The sequence below is a fragment of the Gopherus evgoodei genome, chromosome 7, assembly GCF_007399415.2.
Source record: "Gopherus evgoodei ecotype Sinaloan lineage chromosome 7, rGopEvg1_v1.p, whole genome shotgun sequence".
Taxonomy (NCBI): domain Eukaryota; kingdom Metazoa; phylum Chordata; order Testudines; family Testudinidae; genus Gopherus; species Gopherus evgoodei.
The window spans coordinates 17,602,213-17,628,979 of record NC_044328.1 but is presented as its reverse complement, the minus strand read 5'-3'; the positions used below and the strand labels follow the sequence as shown (position 1 = coordinate 17,628,979).

Genomic DNA, 26,767 nt, shown 5'->3' with positions numbered 1-26,767 from the left:
GGGGGGGGGCAGGCAGGGGGAGAAGCATACTGGAACTTCTCAGATTTTGGAGTCTCTTTTGGAGAGTTTGGTTTTGTTTTTTAACAAAATTAAATGTAGTGGCCAGTAGCTGATAGTAAATACTAAGCAACTTTGTATTTGTTACTGTAAAACCTCTGGATATTTTCATTTTCGAAAATGACTATTGCACATGCAGAGTAACCCTTTAACATAAATAACCGCATACACTCTGCATTCCAAAGCACATTCCCAGTTTGTTGAGCATAGCACTACTTGGAGTGTACTGTGGATTGAGTGGCGAGGGCAAGTGTATGTGATACTGCTGCTTGTGGAAATCAATAGCAAACTTCCATAACTAATCACTTAGCAGGGTCACCCTCTGGCCCTAGTAAGATAGCGCAGTCATAATGGGATGTAAGGCACTCTCTTACTCTCCTGTGCTGGCTACGAACATTCTGGCTATTAACCCAGGAACTGAAGCTCTGCAGAGCTCCAAGTGAGCAAGAGGGACAGCGTTTGACTTGGAATGAGTAGCTTGGCTTCCTCCCCACTTCCTCCCATATGCTGGGTAGCTGGTATGTCAGGCTGCATATGCTCATGCTGGGTGCAGTTTACTCCCTCTTTAAGCAGCAGGGGAACTGGCAGGGAGATGCCTACACATGGACAACACAATGCCCTGCCCCTTATTCAGGACAGACCCTTCTCTCATGATCTAGCCCAGGGGTTCTGTCAGCCTTCACCCCAAACCCCACTTTGCCTCTAGCATTTATAATGGGGTTAAATATATTTTAAAAAGTGTATTTAATTTATAAGGGGGGGGTCACACTCAGAGACTTGCTGTGTGAAAGGGGTCACCAGTACAAAAGTGTGAGAACCCCTGAGTACAGCCAGATGATCAATACCATTCTCCATGAATAGTGTTATTGACATTAATGGAATTGTGTGTGGAACAGAGTGCTAGTCATTGTCAACAGGGGAATCAAAGTCTGGCTCCTGCTCCACTTGTCAATATATTTGTCATGAAGTTTTGACTCTGCACACTCTGAATAATCTTAAATGGCATTACATGACTCATTACATGCTTGATAGGCAGTGTAATGCCTCTATTTCAAAGGTAATTATAACCTTAATGTATCTAACTTCCAGTGAAGAAATAATATGCTTCTGTAATGACAACAGCCTAAATTCTCAGATTACTTTCTCAGCTAGCTAATCAATTACATTTACTATTAAGATTTTTTTTAATGTCCCACTGAGGGGAAAGAAAAAAAAAGGGGAGTCTAACTCGAAAGACTCTTGTTTATAGTTGCTTTTCTAGAAGCATCCCTGATTTAAATATTTGTGTTTTATGATGTCAGAGGTATGTCTCCTCAGAGATGTAATCCGGCAGGAGGATGTGCCACTGAAGTGAGTTCCTGCAAGAATTATGCAGGCAGATTAATTTAATTTGCACCTCTTTTACCGGAATGACTACAATGCTGGTCATAAAGCTGAGAATAGCTACTGGTTACAAATTGTTGTGCACATTTATGTGGTGGGGTTGATCATCAAAATGAAACTAAAGCAAACATGAACAATCTGCCTATAGATTAAAAAGTCAGTAGACAGATCATAGACTTTAGCTTTGATTTTTTAAGAGACCTGTTTACTGCAATTTACAGGCTATATAATTCTGTTAGAATAAATTATGTAATGACAACTCCAAATTCTTAATGGCTACAAGCCTTTCATAACCAAGATTTGAAACCGATTTAATTTATGCCACAATCTTAATTACCAATCTAATCCCCTTCCAACTTTGATCAATTGATTTCACACTAATCATTTACACTAGATGAGGGTGTCTCACACGGTAAATACAAAATGTTAGTTTATAAAAAAAAATTTTTTTCTTGTCCATTTTATAATTTGAAAGAACAAGTCATAGACATATTGAGAACAGACATCTGAAAACTCATTGGGCCTGAATCTTTTCTCACTTGCACTGATTGGACTCTGCTGCCTTTAGTGGATTTACTTCCAATTTACATGGTTGTATCTGAAAGAATAATTAGGCCCCTTGTTAAATTATACAGGAAAGCTGATTGCTTGGAGAAGTGTTTGTATTGTATTGCTTTGCCAGATACAATGTGTGTACCTGGCCCTGAAATAAACTCACTGAACAGAAGATGGATTTTTGTTGATCCCATTGATTTGCTGTTACAGAAACTGGATGTGAATACAGTGTGTGAAGTGATAGTGAACTTCAGTACTGGAGATGACTGTACAGTTAGTGACATGATTTGCTTTGGCAAGGTTTCATATAAATATACTCTAAAAGCACTAACTATTAATACCAGCAGGTCAAGCAACAAATCTAAAGTCTCCATACAACAAAGTGCAGACAGCTGATAAATACAGCGGAAAGAGGGAGTTAGGCAAAGGCAAAGTAGGTGTAAGCAGACATTACCTAAACCAGAATAGGATATTAAAAAAAATATATCTATTTTTAGAAGGCAGTAATTGTTTCCAAATACTCAGCTTTCTAGTTTATAAACCAAAAGACTAAGTCAGATTTCTATATTATTTTATTTCCCTTTTAAAATATAGCACTGAAGTCCTTCACACATATAAATAGCTCTACAATTTCTTACACACTTTCTATGCATCTTTACTTAAAGTGCCCATATATGAACATTAAAAATAAAATATTCTTGCTAGAGTGGCTACACTTGTAGAAGGGTTTGGTATTCTGGTGAGGCAGAGCTTTGATTTTACAAAAATTACCTGCAGAAGAAACATTAAAATACAACACGTATCAATGTTAACCCGGAGGCATTTTTTGCATCCAGCTTGCACAAAAATATCTTAAGAACAAGACTCGTTCTTGAAACATGTCTCTTTATAAAGTGTAAGAATATAGGATAAATGCATCAATTTCTGCATAGCCTCTCCCCCTGCCCCACAAGTGTGTGTGTCCCAAGCTGCTATGTTGATTTAAAAACCAATTGATGAAAAGTTTCTGAAATGCATGCAACTTAAAATTCACTTAAAACACACTTCAAGTTATAAAGTCTGAGAGCTTTAAAGTTCAGCATGTGGCTATGGTTCAGTTGGGTTATTAACTGTGTTTGTTGTGCTGGCAAGATTTGTAAATACTTCCTCCTTAGTTTCAGGTTGATGCGTTTCCATTTTGGTTTGCTCTTTGGCATCTTCGTTACTTGTATCTTTCCTGGTTTTGTCTGCCACAGGATCAATCTCCATGATTTCCTGTGGTGGCTTATTATTCTCCATCAAGGTTGACTGAAGTCCATAAACTTGAACTACCTCTGGGACGTCTTCTGCCTTCTGTTCAAGTCTTTCCAAAATATTCTGGACCTTCCTTACACCATCTCTCCTGGCCTGGCGCACATCTGCACGACCATCTGGGTCCACTGAATCTAGAGCTAGCAACTCTTTGGTCAAATACTCTTCAATCATCAAGTATTTTTTGTCATTTTTCTTGCCTGTGAAAGAATCAACTGCCTGTTCAAGCATCTGAACATTCTCTAGAATTGCTTCTACTTTCAAGACCCCAGGATGCTTCTGTGTCTCTTCCACTTCCATCATCTTCTGTGGTGAAGTTTCTTCAGAAGAAAGCCTCTCCTCTGGAGGTGCACTCTTAGCGGGACAGGGAATCTTTTCATCAACCTTTTCTGCAGTGGGTGGAGGTTTCTGTGGTGGTGGTTTAGAATCTGGTTCTTTGTGAATGACTTGAATTGGGATATAAGATGAAGGCATCTCAGTTGCTGATGGGCTTACCTTGTTTTCAGGTATGTTTTCATGTAGTGTTTCTTGGGGTGGGATTTGTTGCTGAGAAGCCTGAAGAAGGAAGAAAGTTTATTATTGTGAGACATGAAAACAATCCTACTTCATTTGTAAACAAAAATTACAATTTTCAGGCTAAAAGATTTTCAAAGGTGACTAGTGATTTTGGCTGCCCAATTTGAGACACCTTAAACTGGCCTGATTTTCAGAATGTAATGAGCACCAATGCTCTGAAAAATCAGGCCTTTTTAAGGTGTCTCTGGTCAGGTATCCAAAAAAACTCAGGCACCTAGTCCCTTGTGAAAAATTTAGGTCTCAAATCTTTTCCATCATACTGAGGCTTAATTGAAAGATGCTGCTTAAAATATTAGTATTAACACCAACTTCTTAATAGACAACTAGCACTGGTAAAATCCAGATTTGCAAACATTGCCATTACCAACCTAAGAATATTTCCAAAGGTCATTAGCTTTAACTTGGTCTTTTCATTGGGAGATTTGTTCTCCTACTCAGATCCAGCCCCTTTGCATCATTCAAAGTGCAGTGGGCCCAGACATGGACTGCAATGGGCCAGCACAGAGTCCCCCTATCCATTCTGCAAAATCTGGGCCATGCATCTATCCCCTAATCTCAACTCAGCATAGGGCCTGGGGGGAATGCACCAAGGGCAGGAAGGAATATGGTGGATATCCGCTGCAATAAGTAAGCAAGCTCATATTCTATAATTAAGGCTACATTTTAGTCATGGGTATTTTTGGTAAAAGTCATAGACAGGTGACGGGCAGTAAACAAAAATTCATGGACTGTGACCTGGGGGGCTATCCGGGGGCCCTGCGGGTGGGCAGCCTGGGCGCTGCAGGGGAGGGGTGCGGGTGGCAGCATGTGCCCTAGGACCCCCGCTGGTGCTGGAGGAGGGGTGGGCTGGCGGGGCCAGCAGGCTCCTTACCTGCCTCATGTGCCCACTCAGCAGCAGCAGAGTTTGAGTGTGGGAGGGGGCAGATGGTTGTGGCACAGGACGGGGTGAAGCAGCTCTGGGTGGTGCTTACCTGGGGGGCTCCCCAAAGACAGCAACATCCTCCTGACTTAGCGCCTAGGCGGAGACATGGCCAGGCAGTTCTGCACACTGCCTCCACCAGCAGGCACCGCCCCTGCAGCTCCCATTGGCCGTGGTTCCCAGGCAATAGGACTGCGAAGCCAGTGCTCTGGGTGGAGGCAGCAGTCAGAGCTGCCTGGCCATGCCTCCACCTAGCTTCTATCAAGTTATGATGCAAAACCTTGAATAGTTACAACACTGAAGTTAACAATCCCTGACCATAGATTAGTGTTGACTATTTTATTTAGAACACTACTATAGAATACTGTCATTTTTACAAGAGGAATCAGTGACTTATTCTATGCAGTCTCAATATTAAAACTTATCTGCAAAGTTGAAATTCTTCCATTCTCTTGTGCCCTGCTTTTAGATGTTTTAGTCAAATTTTACCTAAAATCTAGTTTCCTGTACTTTTAAAAACACTTTGAATGCAGTTTATCCTTTCAGAGGACTGCTGCATTTTGCTGTTTGAAAAATACTATTCAAAGGACTGCCTTTCAAAGTAAAAGTTGTTAGAGATTATTATACGAACTGGTTCAAAGATATTAAGGCCCAGTCCTACAAGCTTTCCTCATGCTGAACTCACGTTGAAACAATAGATTTCAATGAGAGGCCCTAGCAAGGTAGGGTTGCAGATTGGGCTCTTAGAGTGAAATCCTGACCCCACTGAAATCAGTGGGAGTTTTGCCATTGACTTCAATATAGTCAAAATGTCACTCCTAATTTCTAACAAACTGACCTTACGTGCACACTACCACTTACTTCGGAATAAGCTGTGTCACTCAAGGTGTGAATAAGCCACCCCTCTAAGTGACGTAAGTTACACTGACCTAAGTGCTAGCATGGACAGCGAAATAGCTACCATCCTTTGTAGGGGCTGGAGTAGTAAGTCAGCAGGAGAGCTCTCTCTCATCGGCTTAGAGTGTCTGCGCTAGCAGTGCTACAGTGGCGCAGCTGCATCAGTGCAGCTACTCCACTGAAAGGTGTGTACTGTTGCCACGGCTTGAGATAGTATTTTCTGGAAGTGCAGGAGTTGTCAGGTTTTAACAGTCTATGCCCTTTCTTGTTTCTGTTAATTTGACTTGAAAAGAACCTTCCTAGATCTTTAACCTTTTGGTAACACTTATTTTATTGACAGTGTTTCTGCTGTGGAGTGCTTACAAGAGGAGATTAAGATGCAAAACCTATTACAATGTATCTATAAGGGAGATAGCACTACAAAGTTAGAATTGTCAGAATGAGACAAAAGGGCATCAAAACAAATTACAATATATTGCCATAAAAACCAAAGGTAGCAAGGCTTTGTGGTCTGGACACAGGATTGGGAGTCACGAGAGCCAGAGTTCTTTTCCCCTTTCCTTCACTGATTCATGATGTGGCACTGGGAAAGTCTCAGACCAATTATTTCGGATATAGGTGCCTAAAGTTAGGTGCTTAAATACTGATGTAGAGTCTCTAAGTAAATGGGCCAATTTTCAGAGCTCAGATACACTGAGGACAGTATTTCTGCCTGAGTAAAGACTGGATCAAATCTAATTAAGTGCCTTAAGGTTTGGCCCTAAAAAAAAGAAAGAAAGAAAAAAAAGCAAGCAGTGAACCTTAGTACATGTCATTAATTCTGGGTTTTGATTCCCCAGCCCCCTTAACTATTTTGTTCATGTTCTAGGTGTGATTTTCAAAAGGGCTCAGCGTTGACCTAATTCTGTTCCCTTTGACTTCAATGGGAAAAGTCCACCTTTGAGAGGTTTAGGGTTATCTTACAGATTTAAGTGATGGAAATCTTAGACTAAGTCAACCTGTGTTTAAGGCTGAAGTCATATCGACTCAAAATGTCCTTGCTTTGTGGCCTCAGTAGGAAGCTTAATATTATTTTACATTTTGCATGTTAATTATATTCAGTACAAGTGGCCTTATTCTATCTTCAGATATTGTGAGCAACTGTATCTGAGGGCAGAGTTTGACCCCACGTACTGTTCCAGAATGACTGACTGTAAATCAAACAAATGCAACTCTTTTCAGGAAATGCATCTAATCAAAATGTAGTCCTTCCCTTCACTAAATCAGATACCACTCTGACTGACATGTGACTATGCTTCAGAAAAAGCATGTAAAAAGCACTGTAGTCTAGTAAGCGCTAATCTTGGTCAGCACTCCTAGTTTCTAGTCCTGTCTTGCTATGCGAGTTTAACCATCTGTAAAATGGATATTATAATACCTACTTGACTAAGAAGCTGTGATTCTTAATTGGTGAACAGAACGTGTTGTGAAATCTTCTGGATAAGCACTAAATAGTATTATATTTTAGAGTTTGTCTAGGATACTATACACTGATACTACCTTATAGAAAATTCTGTCTGTATGGCGGAATTTCACTATCTTGAACAAATTGCAGAATTGGACAAATTTGTCCCTGAATGAATCAAGTTTAGTGACAAAGTACTGTATGTAGAAACAGATTGTAGAGTAGATTTTACCAATCCCCTTTCATTATGATAAATCATGGTTACTCTCTGGATTTGCTGCTGTAATCAATGATGAATGAGACAAAGTTGCATTGTTACTATAAAGCCCATGGGCCTGATTCTCTTCTAACATATACTTCCTTTACACCACTGACTGAGATTTACATAGGGTGCAAGTGAAAAGAGAATTCGGTTCTGGGTTTCAATCAGAATTGATTTAGAGTATATGCCTGAACTTTTCTTTTTCATTTAATCTCTAATGTTGACAGTTTCACATGTGAGAATGAGGATTTTAGCACCCTATTGTGTGAAATGCTAGCCTTGATGAGAATATAGTGCCTCAGTAACATGGTGGCACTGTCAACAACAATATTGAAGGCCAGAGCCTCACAGCTGGTATAAACTGGATTTACATGGGCTAAGGATCTGATGCTGGAATTACATTTGTGAAATTCTATGTGCTTATTAGCATAATCCAGATCTTTAACTTAAATATTAACACAAAGTACAATTACTATAGAAAAATCAGATTTTATGGATCATCTCGCATACCTGGGGTCTGTCCACAACTGTCTGTACTCTGATGGGAACTGGGGACTGAATCTGAGTGGTAACTCTGGCTGGTGAACTTTCACGACTTGACGAACCCTTCTGAGACATTCTGAATGGGGACTGCTCTCGTGCTGGCTTGGGCTCCCGTTCATCAGTTTGAATTTTGTGATACACTGGTTGATGGACATGGTAATCACTTTGCTGGGCAGGGTAGTGTGTCTTCTGTGCTTGATGATATACTTGTGATGGTTGCTTGAGGCCTTTTTCCTCATGGATCACAGGAATTGGAATATAACCTCGACGGACCTGATGGCTTCCTGCACTGGGTCTACCTGATGACTGAGGGGAAACTGACTGTGAGTCAGAAGTTGTAGGAGACTGAGGTTGCTGTAAAAACAAGATTATTAATTAGTGTTGTGTCACATTTTTATTTTGTTAATATGTTGAAAGGCAACCTCAACATTTGCTTCTCCCCCACCCCCCAAAAAGAGGGGGAGACAATGGAGAGTAGTGGTGGAATCTGTTTGAACATCAAGATTTGGTTTCCCTGGTTTTTGCTAGGGGACCTGCTGAACAACTGCAGAACTAGTGAGAAAGCATCACTGTAATAGGTGAAACCTGAGCTGCAGCATTCCCTGAGGAGGGAGGGCACATTAAACGAGAACAAAGTTTCAGATAGTCTGATTAAAACTGGTTAGACGTGAGGCAAAAAGTTAAGCAAAGAAAGGGGAAAGAAAAAAAAACCACAATCACATAAACAATGTTGCCTTTGTCACATTAGGACTTCTTCCTGTGGTTTTGTATCTTGTTAGGATAGGGTGTGAATACTAGAATGACTTTCTTAATTTCCCAGTGGTGCAGCTCCACTGGTGGCAGCAATACTAATGTACTCTTAGCATTTTAACGCATTGTTGTCTGAACACTGCTCAGAATGAGTCTAAGTAACATGAGAGTTAAAATGCTGGTGGCATCTTGTCTACCAGCGCTTTCACCATTGGTACTATCGGTAGAGCTGCACCAGCTGGATATTTTAGGAAAATAAGGCCTTGGCGACATCATACTTAAAGGCACAGTTGCATTATCTTGTTACAGGTAACACACTTTAGTTTGTGGCCACAATGTTTTTGTGTATCCCGAACAACTACTGTTTGTATCAAGGAATTCTGAGAATCTGGACAGCTGACCCAAAGTGCTTCAATAAGAGATACTGCTTGGAAGACATGCACATTGAGTGGCATCAACATTACACGGGGCAATATATTTTTGGAAGTTCTTTTGCACAAAGTACTGAGAGGAAAGAGGACTGGCCAAAGTGGTTACACAAATATGGCATATGGGTCCTGGCCACACTGAACAAAAAATAAAAAACAAAAAACCCCAAACCCAGTAGCTGGTTCATTATTCTATCATGTGCCACCCTGGGCTTCAGGGACAAAACACAGAATTTTAAGATCGTGTGGTGTATGGGCCAATCATATTAAGAGTGAATCCTGCCACTATTTGCATAAAAACTCAGTTAAAAGCTGTCATATGGCTCAAATTCAGCATTCACTCCCCACTCAACTCAGGCCTGGGAAAACACAAACTCAGATTTAAATCTGTTGTGAGGCTATTATCTCAACTCTAGCTCTCCAGAGAAAATAGGAAACCAAGGCCTGGTACTTCGGAGATACATAGCAAGCAGAAGCTTTTTTATGAACAAGCTTTGATTATGAATATATAGTAACAAATTAGTAAAGGGCATGGGCAGAAAAAATATTTCAGTTCATCTTTAAAGCTTTTTTTTAAATGAATTCAAGTGATATATACACATTTAAAATAATATGCACTTTAAAAACAGTCAGCTGCATTTAGTGCAGTTTGGTGGATTGTAAAATAGTCTTATTTATTAACAATGAAACAATAGCAGCCTTTATTTTTTATCTGGTTTGCTTTGTTTTTAGCATTTTCACTTACATTGTTTCACAGTTATGTCACAGGACACCGTAGGCTCAGTTCTGCTCTCATATACATTGGTGCAAATCAGGAATAACTCCATTAAGTCAACCAGTGTGAGAGGAGAATCGGGCTTTATGTGCCTCTGTTTCTGAGACAAGAGACAGAATCAATCTATGTGCAATTCATTCTGCACAGTCATTTGTGAGTGAGACACTGTGATGCTAGATAAAATGTAAAGCATTTATAGTGAAGTGACTGTCTGCAGAACCATTAAAAAGTGCATTTTTGAGTTTGTATTAATACTTTGAAAGTATTGGGGGGGGAGGGAGAAATGTAATTCTATGGTAATTTTGGACTCTGGCAGTTGTAATGCCATTCTAGGTCACAAATATTGGAGAGTAATGCAGAACACACCCCAGCACTACTGACAAGTTACCTCAGGCCCATGTGAGGCTGGAGTTTGGGCTGTTGCAGCTGCTGTTGTCTGTCCACATTGTTTATCTGTCTGAGCAGCTTCAGCTGGTCCTCTAGCAGGGGATTCCGAGTGGGCATAGGGCCCCCTTAAAGGTGACTGTGCCCGCTTTGTGGTGGGAACAGTTTCTGCTTTGTATTGTTGCATGCCAGGCTGATGAACAGAGTAATACGGGTGCTGCTGTCTGTTCTCAGCACCTTCATGCATAACTGGAATAGCGATGTAGCCAGCACGAAGTTGAGGGTATCCTATGCTTCCTTCTCTTACTTGTGGCTGCCTTGGAGTATCCTGAGAAGGACCATTTGCTGATGACTGGCCCTCCTAAAAATTAAAAACACAACGTGGGAAAAGTTTAGAAGTTAGGACCAATGCAACTCATAAGAACAAGTAATCTTAAACCTCCAACTTCAAAGCAATGAAGGAACTGTATGTCAGAACTTTAAAACTTCCTTTATTTCTAAGTAAATTCCTTTGCATGAGCAACTGGTATTACATGCTAATGCAGGGGTTAACTACAGCTGCTAATCATTCAGAAATGTGTGCAGTAGGGAAAAAAAGATGAACAAATTATTTGTCTAGGGATATTTATTTTTTCCCATTTCATAACTGCAGTTCTGATCTGACACACAGAAGAAGCTTTATACTAATGTAACTCCACTGACTTTAGTGGAGACATGTCTGATTTACAGCAGTGCGAGATCAGAAAGAAATCCCTCAGCAACTTTTCGAATCAAGCCCATTTATAGACAAAGAAATTCTCAAGAAAACAGGAGATTATCAGAAAAGCAATGTTCGTCAGTATTGTTCTTTCCACTGGCTATTAAAAGAGTGTGCCTGATGCTGGATACTGTATCTGCTTTCAGCTAAATGTGATTCAGTTGTAATAGCTGCTAAGAGGAAAATAACAAAAGAAGAGGATAATAAAAGGAGGATACCAAAAGGAAATCTAACAAAGGGAATGAAGATAAGTCTACATGGTGCTGGATTATGATTATACTAATACTCTGCATAAGATGGAAGCGGTTTGTACCAAGCTTCCTCATAAGTCCTCTTATAAAGTTCTTCCTGCAACTGTCATTCTATTTTGAGGCCCTCCTAAGGGCCAAGTTCCAGATGTATTTGAGTAAGATCATATAACAAGCACTCTACCGCACAGAGGGTAATGTCGTTATTCAGTAAAGGGAGAGTTTAATAAGAGAACATAACAGGATTTCTATTGTAGTATTAAGTGTTGTTCTAACCAGAAAAATTACTCGGTTATGTAGTAGTCGTCTGTAAGCAGACCAATTCACTAAATGAAAATTAATTATTTTCCAATCAGATACTGAGTGAACCTCCCATATGCCAGTGCCTCCTTAAAACAAAGAGTACTGAGAAACTCAGCAAGCTATAAAATTGCAGAGAATAAAATTTATTATTTTAACAAAGTTAATGAGACCACATATATGAAGTGCTTCCAGAAGGGAATGGGCTCGAGGCAGAGAGCCTGAATTTTCTTTCACTGGTGTAAATTAAGACAAACTCCACTGAAGTCCGAAAGGAAAACCAGGCCCAGAAAGTTATAATTTGACGTTAGCTTCTGCATACAATTAAAGACTATGGGTCTGATTCTGATCTCACAATGGTTTTATATTAGTGTAACTATTTATTATTTCAGACTTAAACAGATGCAAGAACAGAATCAGCACCTGCATATGGATGGTCTTGGGGCTGCTGGACTCTTAGTACAAACAACTAGGTCCTCTTCACCAATTCACTCTCCCTGCTATATCAATGTATTTACCCCTGCAAATATAAATCTAGATCAACACAGTATGTTCCTAGTGCTACTGGCAGCAATTCCCCTCTAGGCACAGGAGGGACATACGCTTATGTCGGCAAACTGATTTAACTGAAAAATCAAGAACAGTAAGCAAGTGGCAACTGAAGCCATGTGCAAAGCAGAATTTCTGCCAAGTAAGTGAAGCCAACCATGCTGCCTAGTAGTCAGGAAAACAGATGATTCAATGCTCGGAAGAAACACCTTGCTGATTAGGCTGAGTCATTAGATTCCATGCCTGGTTTACAGCAGCTGCTCCACACAATCCTTATGAAGAAAATTCCCTTACCATAGAGCTGGGGTTCTCAAACTTCATTGGACTGTTACCCCCTTCTGACAACAAAAATTACTACACGATACTTGGAGGGGGAACTGAAGCCTGAGCTCCAATGCACTGGGGGGGGGGGGGGGGAGTGGCAGGGAGCCTGTAACCTGAGCTCCACTGCCCAGGGCTGAAGCCCTTGGGCTTTGGCTTCAATCCCGAGCTTCAACTTTGGCTCCAGACAGTAGGTCTCAGGCTTCAGCTTCAGCCCTGGGCCCCTGTAAGTCTAAGCCAGTTCTGGCAACCCCATTTTAATGGGGTCCTGACCCAGTTTGGGAATCGCTGCCATAGAGAGATCTACGGGTAGCTAGATATGTCTGCCTGAATTATACTACACAGCTGGGATGACTCGTGCAGATCTTCCCACTCTAGCATGGAAGGGAGGTTTGTCCACCTCTGTGGTATTGTCCTCTCCTCTTGTGAACCTTGTAGAAGATGACCCACAGGGTATGAGATCACTGCTATGGAGAGGTTAGAGCCTGGGTAGGCCAAGAGGACCCCAAACAATATGCTTTCTTAAGCTGCACTGGATCTTTCCCATGGAATATCTATGGTAGGGCAGTCCCTGTTGGCAAAGCTCCAATTGAGACACCCTATCAGAAAGCTGCTAGGGGCACCGTACAGAGGCAAAATCTTCCTTGGAATCTCAGAAGTCCGCTAGGTTTGGGGGTGGGCCTTGCAACCTCAATTCCAACCCCCAGCAGAGCAATCTGGAATGAGGTGAATCCTTGTAAAAGTTTCCTCTATCACTACCACCCTCCATAGGATTTATCTCATCCTAGATGATCATGTTAGGGCCCTACAAATTTTATTTTCAGGCCCTTTAGACTGCCTAAATTTGTGAACCATCTCAGCTATCTGACAAAGCCTGCTTCCACAGCTCAGACCTTGGTTGGAAATGCAAAACAACTAGCCTAACAACAAAGAGGCTGAGAGGCGTGTTTGTGTGGTTTTTTTTAAAATGCCAAGATTTGCCTGGAGTGAAATTTTATAGCACGCTTATAAACCCTGAAAATAGGGTTTATAATGGAAACATTGACACCACCTTAAAAAGAACAGCATGAACTGTACCCCTGTAATCTGTCATTATATTTACAGCTGTAAATAAATATAAGTACATCCTGTGGAAAATTACAAATGTAGTTAGTCCCTGTACTCAAATTCTCTTCATGGTCAATTACAAAAACGGTAGCTAGATTTATGTATGTATGTATATATCTATCTATCTATCTATCAAGGTATTTATATGGCCTTCAACACTAGTATCTGAGCACCTTCCACAAAAGCAACAAAATTCTCTGTTCCCGTCTGCCTCCAGAAGTAGCATGAATTGTGAATTACATAGATCACAACAAACATAAGGAAGGTCATCCTGATTATTCTTTTTAGCATTTAATTTATACTAATTTAAGTTTACTGGTCGGTGACACCTGGCTGGTCCACACTGGAAACTTCCATTGCATAGCTACATCTCGCAGAGGTATGAAAAATCCACATGCCTGAGACATGTAACTATGCTGACCTAACCCCCAGTTTAGACAGTGATTGGTCAATGGAAGAATTCTTCTGTTAAGCTAGCTACCACCTCTTAGGGAGCTGGATTACTTACACTGATGTGAGAAACGACTCTCCTGTCAGCATAGGGAGTGTCTACACCCGGACTAGGCAACCTATGGCACGCATGCTGAAGGTGGCACGCGAGCTGATTTTCAGTGGCACTCACACTGCCCAGGTCCTGGCCACCAGTCTGCATTTTAATTTAATTTTAAATGAAGCTTCTTAAACATTTTAAAAACCTTATTTGCTTTATATAGAAAAATAGGTTAGTTATATATTATAGACTTATAGAAAGAGACCTTCTGAAAACGTTAAAATGTATTACTGGCACACAAAACCTTAAATGAGAGTGAATAAATAAAGACTCGGCACACCACTTCTGAAAGGTTGCCAACCCTGGTTACACTGAAGTGCTACAGTGGCACAGCGGCAGCATCTTCTCTTCAGTCCAGCTTCTCTTCCCCTTCCCTCATTTCATCCCTGTCATTTCATTACCTCCCCACTCTTCATCTCTGCTTATGCTTCTGACTTGCCCTGGCAACTGCACCTCAGATAATAATAAAGTAAAATGCGATGTATGATGCATCGCCAAGAAGTCAATGCAACTAGCTGCAATCACAATCTTACTGATGTAACTTGTTTTCCAACTGCCACTCACTTGTGTGTCACAAAGTCACTTCCCTTTATCCTTTATAAGTTTCCCTGTCTACAAAACAATTTCCTGTCTCTGGGGTGTTAGGATGCTTAACATTAGTACAACTTCTAGAAATCATCAAACTGAGTGCATTAATTTCTATTTTTTTACAAAACTGATTACAGAAACTTTTAAAAAACTAGTTATTACTGATTTGTGATTTTGAAATGGTAGTAATTCTCAGCCCTCAAAACAAAGGACACACACATTGCTATAAAATGTTAAACTAGCATTGTCAACAAATAGCAGCAGCATGTAAATAATTAACCACTACAGTTTTTTTTTAAATAAGTAAAGTACAAGCAAACTGTAAATGACGTCTTTTCTTGAACTAACTAGAAATACTGGAAGATTATTTACAATACAAGTGGCTGATTTTGGTCTGAAGCTATTGTTCCTGGTGCAAACAGTTAACTTTCTTTTCATATAAAAATAAACATGGATTTACATTAAAAAAAAATTCCCTTTTCCCTGTGGTCTTCCGAAATCTCTCTGCATGGTCTGTGGTATCAGCAACCAGCTAATTCAGTATCTTAGCATGGCCTTGTGTTAATAAGGCCTTGTCTATGCTTAAGTTGTAGCATTATTAAAATGGAAAAAAAACCTAGCGCAGATCCTTGAAGAGAAGGATGAGATACCTCTTCTAGATTTTCAGTGGTCTAATAATAGGTATAGGCACCAGTTTAAGGGCCCAATCCTACAAGAGTCTGAGCACTCCTGGAAGGTGCTAAGTACCAACTCTCATTTATTTCAATTTGAAAGGATTCTTCCACTTAAAAACTCATTTATTTTGTTGAGATGAGCATCTCCTGTCACTTTGAACCATGAAGTCCAGTAGTGACATCATGGCGCTGCTGTAGCAATAGGTCTGTCATTGACTTCAGCAAAGACTGGATTTCACCCCAGATGTAGAATGGACCCAAAATCTGTTTGCATTTATTCCTTTCACAGCTGCTTTCTTTTACATTTGTGGAGAATGAATTTAAAGACCATCAATGTTGAAGTTTCAGCCTCTGTCCTGGCTTTCTGCCTGTAATGGCCCGATAGTAGCAAACCTTCATTCTACTATGTCCTCTCTCTGATGCCCCCAGAATTCATGCTAAGTGACAATTCCATAGCCTTTAGTAATATTAACTGAAAGGGGGAGTTACTGCAGGGTTGGGAGAGGGGAGGGTGAGTGGTGAAATGATTTGCTGAAATCTGTCCCTCCACACCTGATGACCTGAATCTCTATGTCATCTCTGCAGAAAGGCTTTTGTGCAGTATAGGGAAGAGAACAATGATGCCAGAGGCATCAGTCCTCTCTTGACTAGTCACTCAGCACAGAACTCTGAATTTTCATGACCTCAGTCTGCTGATAGAATGATCTGCCCTGAACTACTTACTTTTAAGTCCAATTCTGTTCTCTCATTGATGTTTGGGCCTTAGCATAGTAAATTAGATGAGATCTAAATGATAATCATCAGATCCTTGATTATTCCTCTAATTCAGAATCTCTCGAAAAAAAAAGTTTTTCTTAGTAAAAAGAGAAGTCCTTAAACATAAAAATAAATCTGTAAGTATGTAAAAAAAATCTTTAAAATCTATCCGGAGGGAGTCAAAACACTATCCCAGAAAGAGCACAGGCTTTTTCAAATTAAATCACTGCAAACTGATTTTGGTTCCATTGCACAGCTAGCCTTTTATTATGATTAAGGTTAGATTCTGTCATGGGTATTTTTAATAAGTCAGGGACAGGTCATGGGCAATAAACAAAAATTCACAGAAGCCCATGACCTGTCCCTGACTTTTACTAAAAATACCTGGAGGGGGAGGGAGGGGAGAGGAGATGAACAGCGCACTGCTGGAGCTTGCAGCTGCTCCAGCCCCAGGGGAGCTGACCAAATCCCAACCACTCTGGGCTCACTGCTCCAGCAGGTCTGGGGGCTGACTGCTGGTCGGCAGTTCTGGCCCCGGGGCTGCCTCAAAAGCAGTCCCAGAAAGTCATGGAATCCGTGACAGAATCGTATCCTTAATTATTGTTCAAAATCATAGTAAGTGATTAAAAGAACAGAAATTTCAATAACTGGGTTTTTAGGTCAAAAAGGATCTTCTGAAATTGCAGCTCACAATGCTATGCACAAAAGGCTGAAGTTTCTTATCTCACACAGAGGAATCTTCTAGCATATAAAAAGAACAACATCCCAGCTAGGATACTGGGATGGGGGAAGAGAAGGGGAATTAGCAACCACAGAATTTCCACTGGACTACCATGAAGGTGAGAGCATGGGAACCCCCTAAAGGACGTTCAGTCTCTGGGTTCAGCTTAGGAAGAAGTCAGGAAGAAGTCAGTACTTTTTATATTCAGTTCTTATGTGCTATTTGCCTCACAATAAACAATGTCTGAACACGGACGTTTACACATTCCAGAGTCCATATTCAAGACACATGTATAAAAAGAAATGATTAAACAAAATACAATGAGATAAAAAACTTAGTTCACAACCTTCCTGGTTCAAATAAAGCAAGCAGAAATCCAAGTCCTATGCACCAATGCTGCATAATGGACTAAAAGGAATTGCTCTCTCATCTCCTGCTACAAAGGTAAAATGTGCCATAGAGTATGCAACAAAGGTAAAATGTGCCATAGAGTATGCAACTATTTTATCAATATTATTATTATTAAAAGTCCCATCCCCAGTAGTGGATAGGCAGATTAACATTTAGTACTTAAAATATAAATGAATATTATAATTTCAAAAAAATCATCTCAAAACTAAGAAGAGAGGAGTTCAAGATAAATGAATAAAAGGAAGGTTAAAAAGTAAGGTCCAACAGTGGTCTTAAAGGCATAGGATAAACCTGACCATCTGTTGTCTTATATGTGATGGGAGGGACCTGAAAAGCAGGGGAAATGTGAATGCAAAATCCTTCAGAAAGTGGATCAGAGATTTTAAATCTAGCCTACATCATAAATGGCTTTAAAATCAACAGTGGCAATTTAGAGTCAATCCACCACTTTATAGGCAACCACATTAAAGAACATTGAGCAATCATGATCATATTATGCTTGCACTAACCAGCAAGGAAAATGTGCTGCCGCATTTCAAACAAGCTGCAAGTGAAAGAGATCCATAGTGCTGGTAGCTCTGCTAAAGGGCAATTACAATTATCACACCTCTTGGCGAAGAGGGCATATGCTGCTGTTGTGAGGTCATCACCAGGATAAATAAAAGTGCAGCCAGCACAAATGCTTCATGCCACCACATCCTACTCTTGGCTTCCGATGCGGAGGGTATGGTCAGAAGTGACATCAAGATTCTCAACCTTACTCCCAGCTTTTAAATGAGTTCCCTCAGCAAGCAGGGCATGACGGAAGGGAAAGAATCCTTATGACGACAGCCTCTACACACTAGCACCCTCTTCCTGGCGTGGAGGATGAGGTAAGGCCAACACATCAAGCTGATTCCTCAGAGCATTCCTCAGAGGCCAAAATTATCATAATTAGTCAAATCCTGAGGTCATGCCTGAGCTTTCAGTCACTCCTTACTCTTCCATATTGTTCTATCAACAGATGTTGAAAATTTCCAGACTATGCTGGATGCAAACTATAACACGTCATTATTGCAGGTCTCTTAAATCAGACGATTTGCATGAGTAAGAAGAGTAAGACTGAACTCCAAAATGTACAATGCTACAAGGATTGACAGGAAAAACGTTGAAAAGCAACATTTTTGCTTCTTGCAGAACACATGGCCAGTAACATTTTCTTAAGCTGTGTTCTAAAGAAGAGAGGTCCTCTAAGACTTACATATTCATTATAATACTTAACTTTTCCATAGCTCTTACACAGAGGTTGAAACAGATAGGCACTAAGGGGAAATGTATGTACTGTATGTGTCTGTGTTATATGAACATTCACAGAAAGCACTGGGATTTCTCTTATAGGGTCACCAAAGGAGAAAGTTTTAAGTAATGTTGCAGACCTTGAATCCACTCTGGTAACCCTCGCCACTGGCTTCAGGGAGACTATGAATTTGACTCTGCACCCACTGAAGTCCATGAACGCAGGATTAAGTTATATTTCATATGAGTGAGAGTTGCAGGATCTGGTCCCATGTTTTCAGGGAGCAAGGAGTCCCATAGGTCAGGAGATTGATATAAAATAAACTGAAAAGTGCCTGCCAAAATTGATCGTGACATTTTAGTAACCTAGTATTCTTTGTACATATATCTATTTCACTTTCAAACAGAAATGTCATTATATGATGAAAATAGCAGCTCATATTCTGAACTAAGGAGGATGCACCAGTTCCATTTACATGAGACTATTTTTACCTTATAGGAAGTGGCTGCAACTCAAAAAAATCGTGACTGCTTGCCCTCTTGGAATTAAGTTATAGCCAAACCAATATTCCCCACCCCCTCCCAAAAAAAATTGTATAACAATTGATCTAGCTAGCTAACTCATCAGTGTTAAGAGTCTTTATTAAAAGTAGAAATCCACCCCAGACTATCTGCCCCAAAGTTTCCCAAACTGTGGGGTGTGCCACCATAGGGGGTGCGCCGGAGCCTGGGCCAGCCCCCTTGAATCAAAAGTTTAGGCGCTACTGGTCAACAGTAATTTACTTAAAATATTAATTAAAAGCTTTAATCTAACCAGTTTCCTCAGCGATTCTATGTTTCCATGGATTATTAATAATAAGTATTTACAGAGTGCTTTTTATTCATAGTTCTCAGAGCATTTTACAAAGGTGGGCAAGAGGGGCAGAGAGGTTAGTTGACTTCACCAAGGTCATATAGCCACTTAAGGGCAAAATTACCATCTCCTAGGTCCCAGTCCGATGCTCAATCCACTGGAGCATACTGCTTCTACTGCTGTAATTCAGAAGTTTACCTACTCAGGATTTTCATATTCTCTCACTCACTTACAGTTGGTGTTCATATATACTGAGTGAGGCATCATTAGCTAATGACTGAAGAAAGATAGGATAACTCAAACGTGTTTAGTCTCATGAATTTGTCTTAATAAGGCATCAAATCAGTCACATAATTATTTATAGAACAGGCTGCTTGCTGCTGATGCTTTATTTGTTTAATGCTGAGGTTTTAATTTCATGCCTTTCATATGTGCAGGCAAATAAGGCTTATGGTTTGTTTTTCTGTTAACCAAAGGAGTTAATATATACCTTGTAAGTATTCCATTTATGTATAGTCTATCTGATGGATAGCGACAATATGCTGATGTGGATCAAAAAAAGTGAGGAAACAATCTAACCATGAGTAAGTGCTACGTAGTTCAAAAGTAGAGATCCATGCTTCTAGCTGTAAAGTCACAACTTGGCTGTAGTATCACCTATTCCTGTTTTAGGAATTATAGCTATAGTTTTCTTGCTCACCAAGCAGATTCCTCTTAGGCTATCACATCCTGGACTTCCACAGAACATGAAGACACTTGCCCTTTATGTCCATAAGTAGAAGTTGGCCCGCATGAAGATTGCGTCAGTTGGGCTGAATTGAACATGTTCTGAGAAAACAATGACATCCACAAAGAGAGAGAGGGATAGATCTGAAGTAAAGCTGACTAAGACTCTGCCAACAGGAGTTTTCTTGCCAAAGATCATAAGAATGACAACGTGCTCTACCAAGCTACTTCTGTTCATTATGTGATTTTCCCTAAGAAGCAGGTGGCCAGTCTGTTTTCTGTGCTCCAGATACTGGCTGTGCCCCATGAACTCAGAGCACAAGTGACAGTATGAATCTCATGAAGCAGCAACATGCTGCCACTCATGAAAGGAAAGCAAATAACGAACTAGTGACCAGTCATTCACGTCACAGGACGTCTCTACTGCCTGAATTTCCATCTTGATTTAATTGTGCATAGGGTAGTCCTCTGGTATCACTTCCTAAAATAGCATTTCATCCACATAGATTATTTTTCCACACTGTAAAAACACTTGTTATGCCGCACCCTATTTACTGATAAGATTTCCCTAGCACCAGTTGCAAAAAAAGCCTCTCTTTAGACACCTCTCGGGCTTGCAGCCCCTTTTATTTTTATATTTTCTTTGGAAGCAGAATCAGGAGGTGTAATTTGGGGTAAAAACAGGGCAAGAATGTAGTACTGATTCCACAGAAGAGGAGTGAAGAGGGGGTTCATAACATAGAAGAATGTCTCTTCCCTGTTAACACGTAAGACCCATCTTTAGTTAAAATAAATATCAAAGGGGAGTAGTCCATGTAAACAGAATACATAGGAGTGGCGGCATTAGTTAACACTTATTTAAGCCTTGTCTATGGCCACGTCCAGACTAGATATTAAAATCGATTTTAGATACGCAACTTCAGCTACGGGAATAACGTAGCTGAAGTCGAATTTCTAAAATCGAGGTACTCACCCGTCTGGACGGCGCGGCATCGATGTCCGCAGCTCTCCGTGTCGATTCCGGAACTCCGTTCGCGTTGATGGAGTTCCAGAATCGATGTAAGCGCGCTCGGGGATCGATACATCGCGTCCAGACTAGAAGCGATATATCGATCCCCGAGCAATCGATTTTAACCTGCCGATGCCGCGGGTTAGTCTGGACGTGGGCTATGTGTTCCCTTTCCTGAAAGGATTCAGCCCTTCCCTGAAACCATCCTCCCCAGCTAAATCTGGTCCATTTCCATTTTCAAAAGTTCGGGGACTTCCACTGAACAATTTAGTAAACTGACCCACCATTTCAAATAATCTTGGCAAAAGCCATGCTGAGTTGACATTAATTACTCAGAAAAACAAATGACATACATGCCCAAGGGAAGATGGTTGTAACAAAGAAACTAAAGGAAAAGCAATGGCATTTGTTGGAAAACACTTCTCTAGTAGAAATGTAATAAGTTATGTGGTCCACATTATTATTGAAAGTTCCAGCAAGTCATTCAATAAATTAGTAGTTAGTATCCTGGGAGAAAATAACTATTAAAGAACTTGCCTTAATACTCTAAATGCTCTTCAGTCATTACCAAAAACATTACTTCTGTTCACTTCAGTCTAGTTGCAGATTTTATATTCCTTGATCTCCTGACAATGTCTTGAATCCATTCTGACATTCCATTCCTTACAAATTCCATGATTCCATACAAATAACTGGGCCATAAACTGTTAAAGTTGAGAAACTTACCTACAACCACCACCCCTCCCACAAAACCTAATAAACATATTGTCTGTTCTTCATATATGTGGGGAAAGAGCAACAGTACATAATGAAAATAACCAGAACATCTTCATGTGGTTACTGCTGTGTATTGTACTCCACAGTTAACTGGTAATTGAGGGCCTGATTCAGTTGACTTAAATGGGGCTTGGATTAGGGGTTTAAGGGTGAAATCAATGAAGTAACAGCAGTGTAAAACCAGAATAAATGAAAGGAGAATCATGCCCAACATGACAGAAATAAGGGGGCTTCATTATCACTAATGGTCTCACAAAAGTTATTATTCAGTTAGCTAGAAAATGACTTCACACTTTGTGTTCCATTTCACTGCTGTAATTCTTTAAATTAATTTCACTGCACAGGTCATTCAAAGGGATGAATTATCAAGAGGATGAGGATAATTTTAAACTGATGTTTTAGCACCAATACCAGGATGATCTACAGTCAGTGGTTTCACTGTCTGCTTTTATGAGCTTTCCAAAAGAACAGGGCATCACTGAAATCTCAGAAAACATTTTGTCTCTTTTGAATTATCCAAGTGTAGCAGGCTAAAGAATGAACATTTCAGCTCTTAACCTCCTCAACTCATCCCTGAGAACAAAACAAAACTTGTTCTTCTATTTGAATTGTACTAGGTAAATGAGGGAGAAAACAAGGAAGCTGTTTGAAAGTATTCCTCCTCCTGCCTGCATACAAAACCTGATCTCAGTCATTCATGAACACAAGAATCATTAATACCCCTCCAGAAATAGTTTTGTATTTCCAGTTGAATGTGAAAGCCAGAGATTAATTATTTGTTCTCTTTGTTAAATTATGCCAACTAAGTAGCAAATCTGACAGCTCAGAATTCTTATTTAGGGACACCCAATATTTCTTGAGGGCCAGAATTTAAAACCTTTATGACCTTACTCCACAAATAGTTCCAGTGAAGTCAATAGGACTACTAGTGAAACAGAATGCTACTTAAACTAGACTGAAGGTGCCAGAATCTGCCCCCTAATTTGAATAGGTAATTCTAAATTCAGGCCCAAACTCCAAGGGCCTTATCAGGCCATTCATGCAAAACTTGTATTGAAATCAATTGGAGTTTGTGTCTGTTGTCAGGAGCAGAATAGAGCATTAAATCAACAATTTTCCCTTCCTTCTCAGGAAGCATTAACCTTGACCTTGACAAGAAGTTCTAAAGCATGTAAATGCCTGGTTTTGTGAGTATTTTCCAAGTTTTCCTATTAGAAAAATTTATTTAATAATCTCTCTTCAAAGGTAGGTGCAATTGTTTCTCCTTTTTATATAGAAGCTTGTACATTCTTCCCCAAAACTACTTTCAAACGGATCTGTAAAATAATCCTTTCCTGACAGGTTTTAGGGAGTTACTTTCCATTACCACAGATTTCACATCAGATAAATTTATTTCACCTCAGATAATTTATTTTGTTTCAATCACAAAAAAAGAACTCTGATCCACTATCATTAAAATTTTTCCAGTTTTCAGAGGATTATCAAAAGCAGCTTAAACCTGATTTAAGAGGAGACATTTGTTAATTTCCCAAGAGATGGCAAATTTATAACAGAGGTCATTCAAAAAATGCACTCTTTACTCTTCAAGAAAGTGTTATGGTTACACAAAACATCTATTATTTGTTTACAGTAGTGTCAATCCTGACTGGGACCCCACTACTCTATGCAGACAGTCTGTCTGAAGATGAACTAAAGTTGTTTATATAGTATTTGTTTAATACTGATCGATTTATATTTCTGAGATTTTCACAACAGTATCAAAATTACATAATTTACTGCAGCTGAAGAAGTGAGGTTTTTTAACCACAAAAGCTTATGCCCAAATAAATCTGTTAGTCTTTAAGGTGGCACCAGACTTCTTGTTTTTGTGGATACAGAGTAACACAGCTACCTCCTGATAATTTACTTTGTCATTAGGTTAAACAGTGCCCATCAAAGAATTTGAGAAGAACAAAAATGAAAGCAAATGAAAAAATTGTTTTGTAAAATCTGGATTAAATACACACAATCTTCTTTCACACTGGTTCTATACCCATGTAATTCCATTGACTTCTGTGGAGTGACTCCTGATTCACACCAGTGTAAGAGGAAAGATCAGTCCCTCTGGCTTCCCTTAAGTACTGTATTGTTTGTACTCGAGTTCTCAGTTGTGACCTGCATTCACAAACTGAGTAATAACAAATTCTATTCAATCATCATTCTAAAACTGAGGAATTACAAAATATATTCCCTGTTACATTTAGTGTTTGAAGCTCCAATATTTACATTAATGAATAATGTTACAAGTGTCAAATTGCACACAAAATAGTTGTTAGTCAGTCCAAAAAAAAACAAACCAAATCACTTTCCATGGGCTGGTTTATAAAAATGCATTCCAGACCTCTACAGAATTGTCTATTTTACATGTATTTCAAATATAATTCAAAAACAAATAAATGTTACAGTGGGCTTCTGCTTATATATCAACACAGACAACAATACTGTCACTAACAGGGCCCTAAGTCTTCCCAGTGTGCTGATAAAATGATGAAACAATAGTTACCTGCAGGATTAGTCTGAACTGAATGTTGTCTTAATGATCTAACTGCTTTAGTGCTCTACAATAACTTGCTACCTTTAAAGCTTCAGACCACCAGCACGGCACCATTTTTAAGGCAACAGTTGAAAGTTTTAGCTGATTTCTGAAGTGTCAGGGACCTTTGCTTGCAGCTGAAGCAATCATATGTTCAGACTCAGTCCAATATACAGTAATATAGAGCCCAACCAAACTTCTTTCAGCACTGGCCTGAACAGCACCTTCCATATTTTATTGGGAGCTTTCTTTCCTCTGATGTGCTGCAGAGTTCTGTACAGCCCTGGTCTATGGAGGCCTAATTCTGGAACTCAGTGTCTAAGGGCCCAATTCTGCTATCCTATCTTAGTCCTATGATAGTAATGTTTTATGATCATCAGTAATATGGTGTCAAAAATGAAGGCAAGGACAAAGTTTAGCATATCAGAACTTAAAACAAAGTAACCAAACATCTGGCAAACTCTATTTTCCATTAGGCTCTTAAAAACTTCCTAGCTCATCTAGGGGGTTTCCAGCTCAGTCTCTCCTGGTTATTGCCTAAATCTAACAAAAAACACTAATTCTGATTAAATGTAGGGACACTATAAATTCAGCATTTCTTTAAACTAAGACAGGTTTACTTTGAAGATCCACTTATGAGGGCACCTAGAAAAATCATGACTGCTCTTTAACTCTCAGCTACTTCTCTTTACATGGACATATTTGGAGTGAGAGATGGGTTTCCTGTAAGCATGCTTTAAAACAAAACCAAACCAGTGCTCAAAATTACTGAGCCAGTTAGTAAGGAAAAAAACTCCTTGACAAGGAAGGTTTTTTTTTTAAGTGATGTCCATTGTTTAAGCTATACACGTCTGCAAAATAAATCAGAGTTTGTGTCTCCCCAGGCAGGCTGGGTGGACTTAACCAACTTTAAATAAACATTACAGGGCTAAGGTATCAAATGATTTAATGCACAAAAAAAGGACTGCAGTGCGTCAGAGACAAAAGGCAGCTCCTGGCCTCACTGCATTGCCATGTACTGAGGAGAGAAGAGGGCAGATGGCCCTGCCACTGCCCCTCACCCCCACTGCACTACCATGTACTGAGGAGAGGGCAGGCGGCTCTGCCAGTGCCCCTCGATCTCCCCCGAAATTAGCACGTACCAAGGGGCAAGGCAGTTGGCCGAGCTCCCCACCCGCTTTTGCATGTAGGGAGGGGAGGGACGGCTCCCCCCCCCCCCAATTTCAGGTACTGAGGGGAAGGCCTGTTCCCCCCCCTCCCTTTACCATGCGCCTCCTCCCGCAATTGTACCGAGAGGGGAAGGCTGCCCTCCCTCCCCCCTTTGGCCACGTACCATGAGGAGGCTCCGCAGCCCGTCCCTTCGCCCCCCGCTGCCCCCGGCCCTGCTCTGCCCTCTGCCGTGCTCGGCGCTGCGCAGGGAGCAAGCTCCGGGCCCTTCACTACCAAGTTCCCATCGCCGCCCCACAGGGGCTCCCCAGCGGGCACCTTGTGTGGCTCCGCCAGCAGCCGCGGGTCGCTCCAGGTGGTGGTGCGGCTGTTGTGATCCACAAAGAAGGGCCAGCCGGTCTGCGGGTCGATCTTAACCTCCCAGCCCGGCGGCAGGGGCTCTCGCTCGGCGCTGCCCTCCATCTGCACCACGGGGGAGTGAGCGGCGGCGCTCATGCTGCGGCTCCCGCGGCGGCCGCTCTGCCATGCACTGTGGACTCAGGCGGGGAAGCCGGCCAGGCCGGCACCTTTATCAATCAATGGGCGGAGGGAGGGGGCAGCGAAGGGGGTGGACTTGTCTGGAAATAGCTGCAAAGGGGCCAGGCGGAGGAGGAGCTCAAGGGGGAGGAGAAGGAGGTGGAGAGACGGAGCAACTGGCCGGCTCGGCTGGAAACTTCTGGTTGCGTCGAGCAGAACTTGGTTGCGGCAGCTGGGCGGAGAGAGGCTGCTTGAGTCACCCTGGGCACCGTCATGGCTAATGCGCGTTGTGCTTAGCGCAAGCCAGCCCGCAGCGCTGTCCTCCCCGGGCTGCCTGCTGCCAGAGCCGGGGGGAAGGGCTGAACGCCTTTCCCACCCTTGTAACTTCTGAGTCATGGGGTCAGGGTAACAGATGTTTACATCCCAGCCCATCCTTTTCTCGGGGGCTGCCTCTTCAATTCTGTGATTGCACAGTGCCCAGCACAGTCCTGAGTGGGAGCTTTGACAGAGGTGGCCCTCGCCTACAGGAGGCCATAAACAGGAATATTTTGTCGCCGTCCCCGCCCAACCCCTCCCCAAACACTGACAGTCGCGGCTGAAATCATATAGATTATGTAAAAACTCCAG

The 26,767-nt window shown here is 41.0% G+C and overlaps 1 protein-coding gene across 1 annotated transcript; it reads right to left on the bottom strand.

Moving 5' to 3' along the window:
- Positions 1 to 2,549: 2,549 nt before the first annotated feature.
- Positions 2,550 to 26,217, bottom strand: BAG3 (BCL2 associated athanogene 3). Its single transcript, XM_030570159.1, has 4 exons — positions 25,943 to 26,217; positions 10,268 to 10,624; positions 7,894 to 8,280; positions 2,550 to 3,840 (listed from the first exon to the last, which is right to left on the bottom strand). The coding sequence occupies exons 1-4, from the start codon at positions 26,117 to 26,119 to the stop codon at positions 3,082 to 3,084; spliced, it is 1,680 nt and encodes a 559-aa protein (XP_030426019.1). The 5' UTR covers positions 26,120 to 26,217; the 3' UTR covers positions 2,550 to 3,081.
- Between the last annotated feature and the right edge of the window lie 550 nt (positions 26,218 to 26,767).

Coding starts and splice junctions, on each gene's coding strand:
- BAG3 (XM_030570159.1), bottom strand. CDS start 26,119: ATGAGCGCCGCCGCTCACTCCCCCGTGGTGCAGATGGAGGGCAGCGCC. Junction 8,281..10,267: donor CAGCCTCACATGGGCCTGAG/GTAACTTGTCAG, acceptor TTGTTTTTACAG/CAACCTCAGTCTCCTACAAC. Junction 3,841..7,893: donor CAGTTGTGGACAGACCCCAG/GTATGCGAGATG, acceptor TTCCTTCTTCAG/GCTTCTCAGCAACAAATCCC.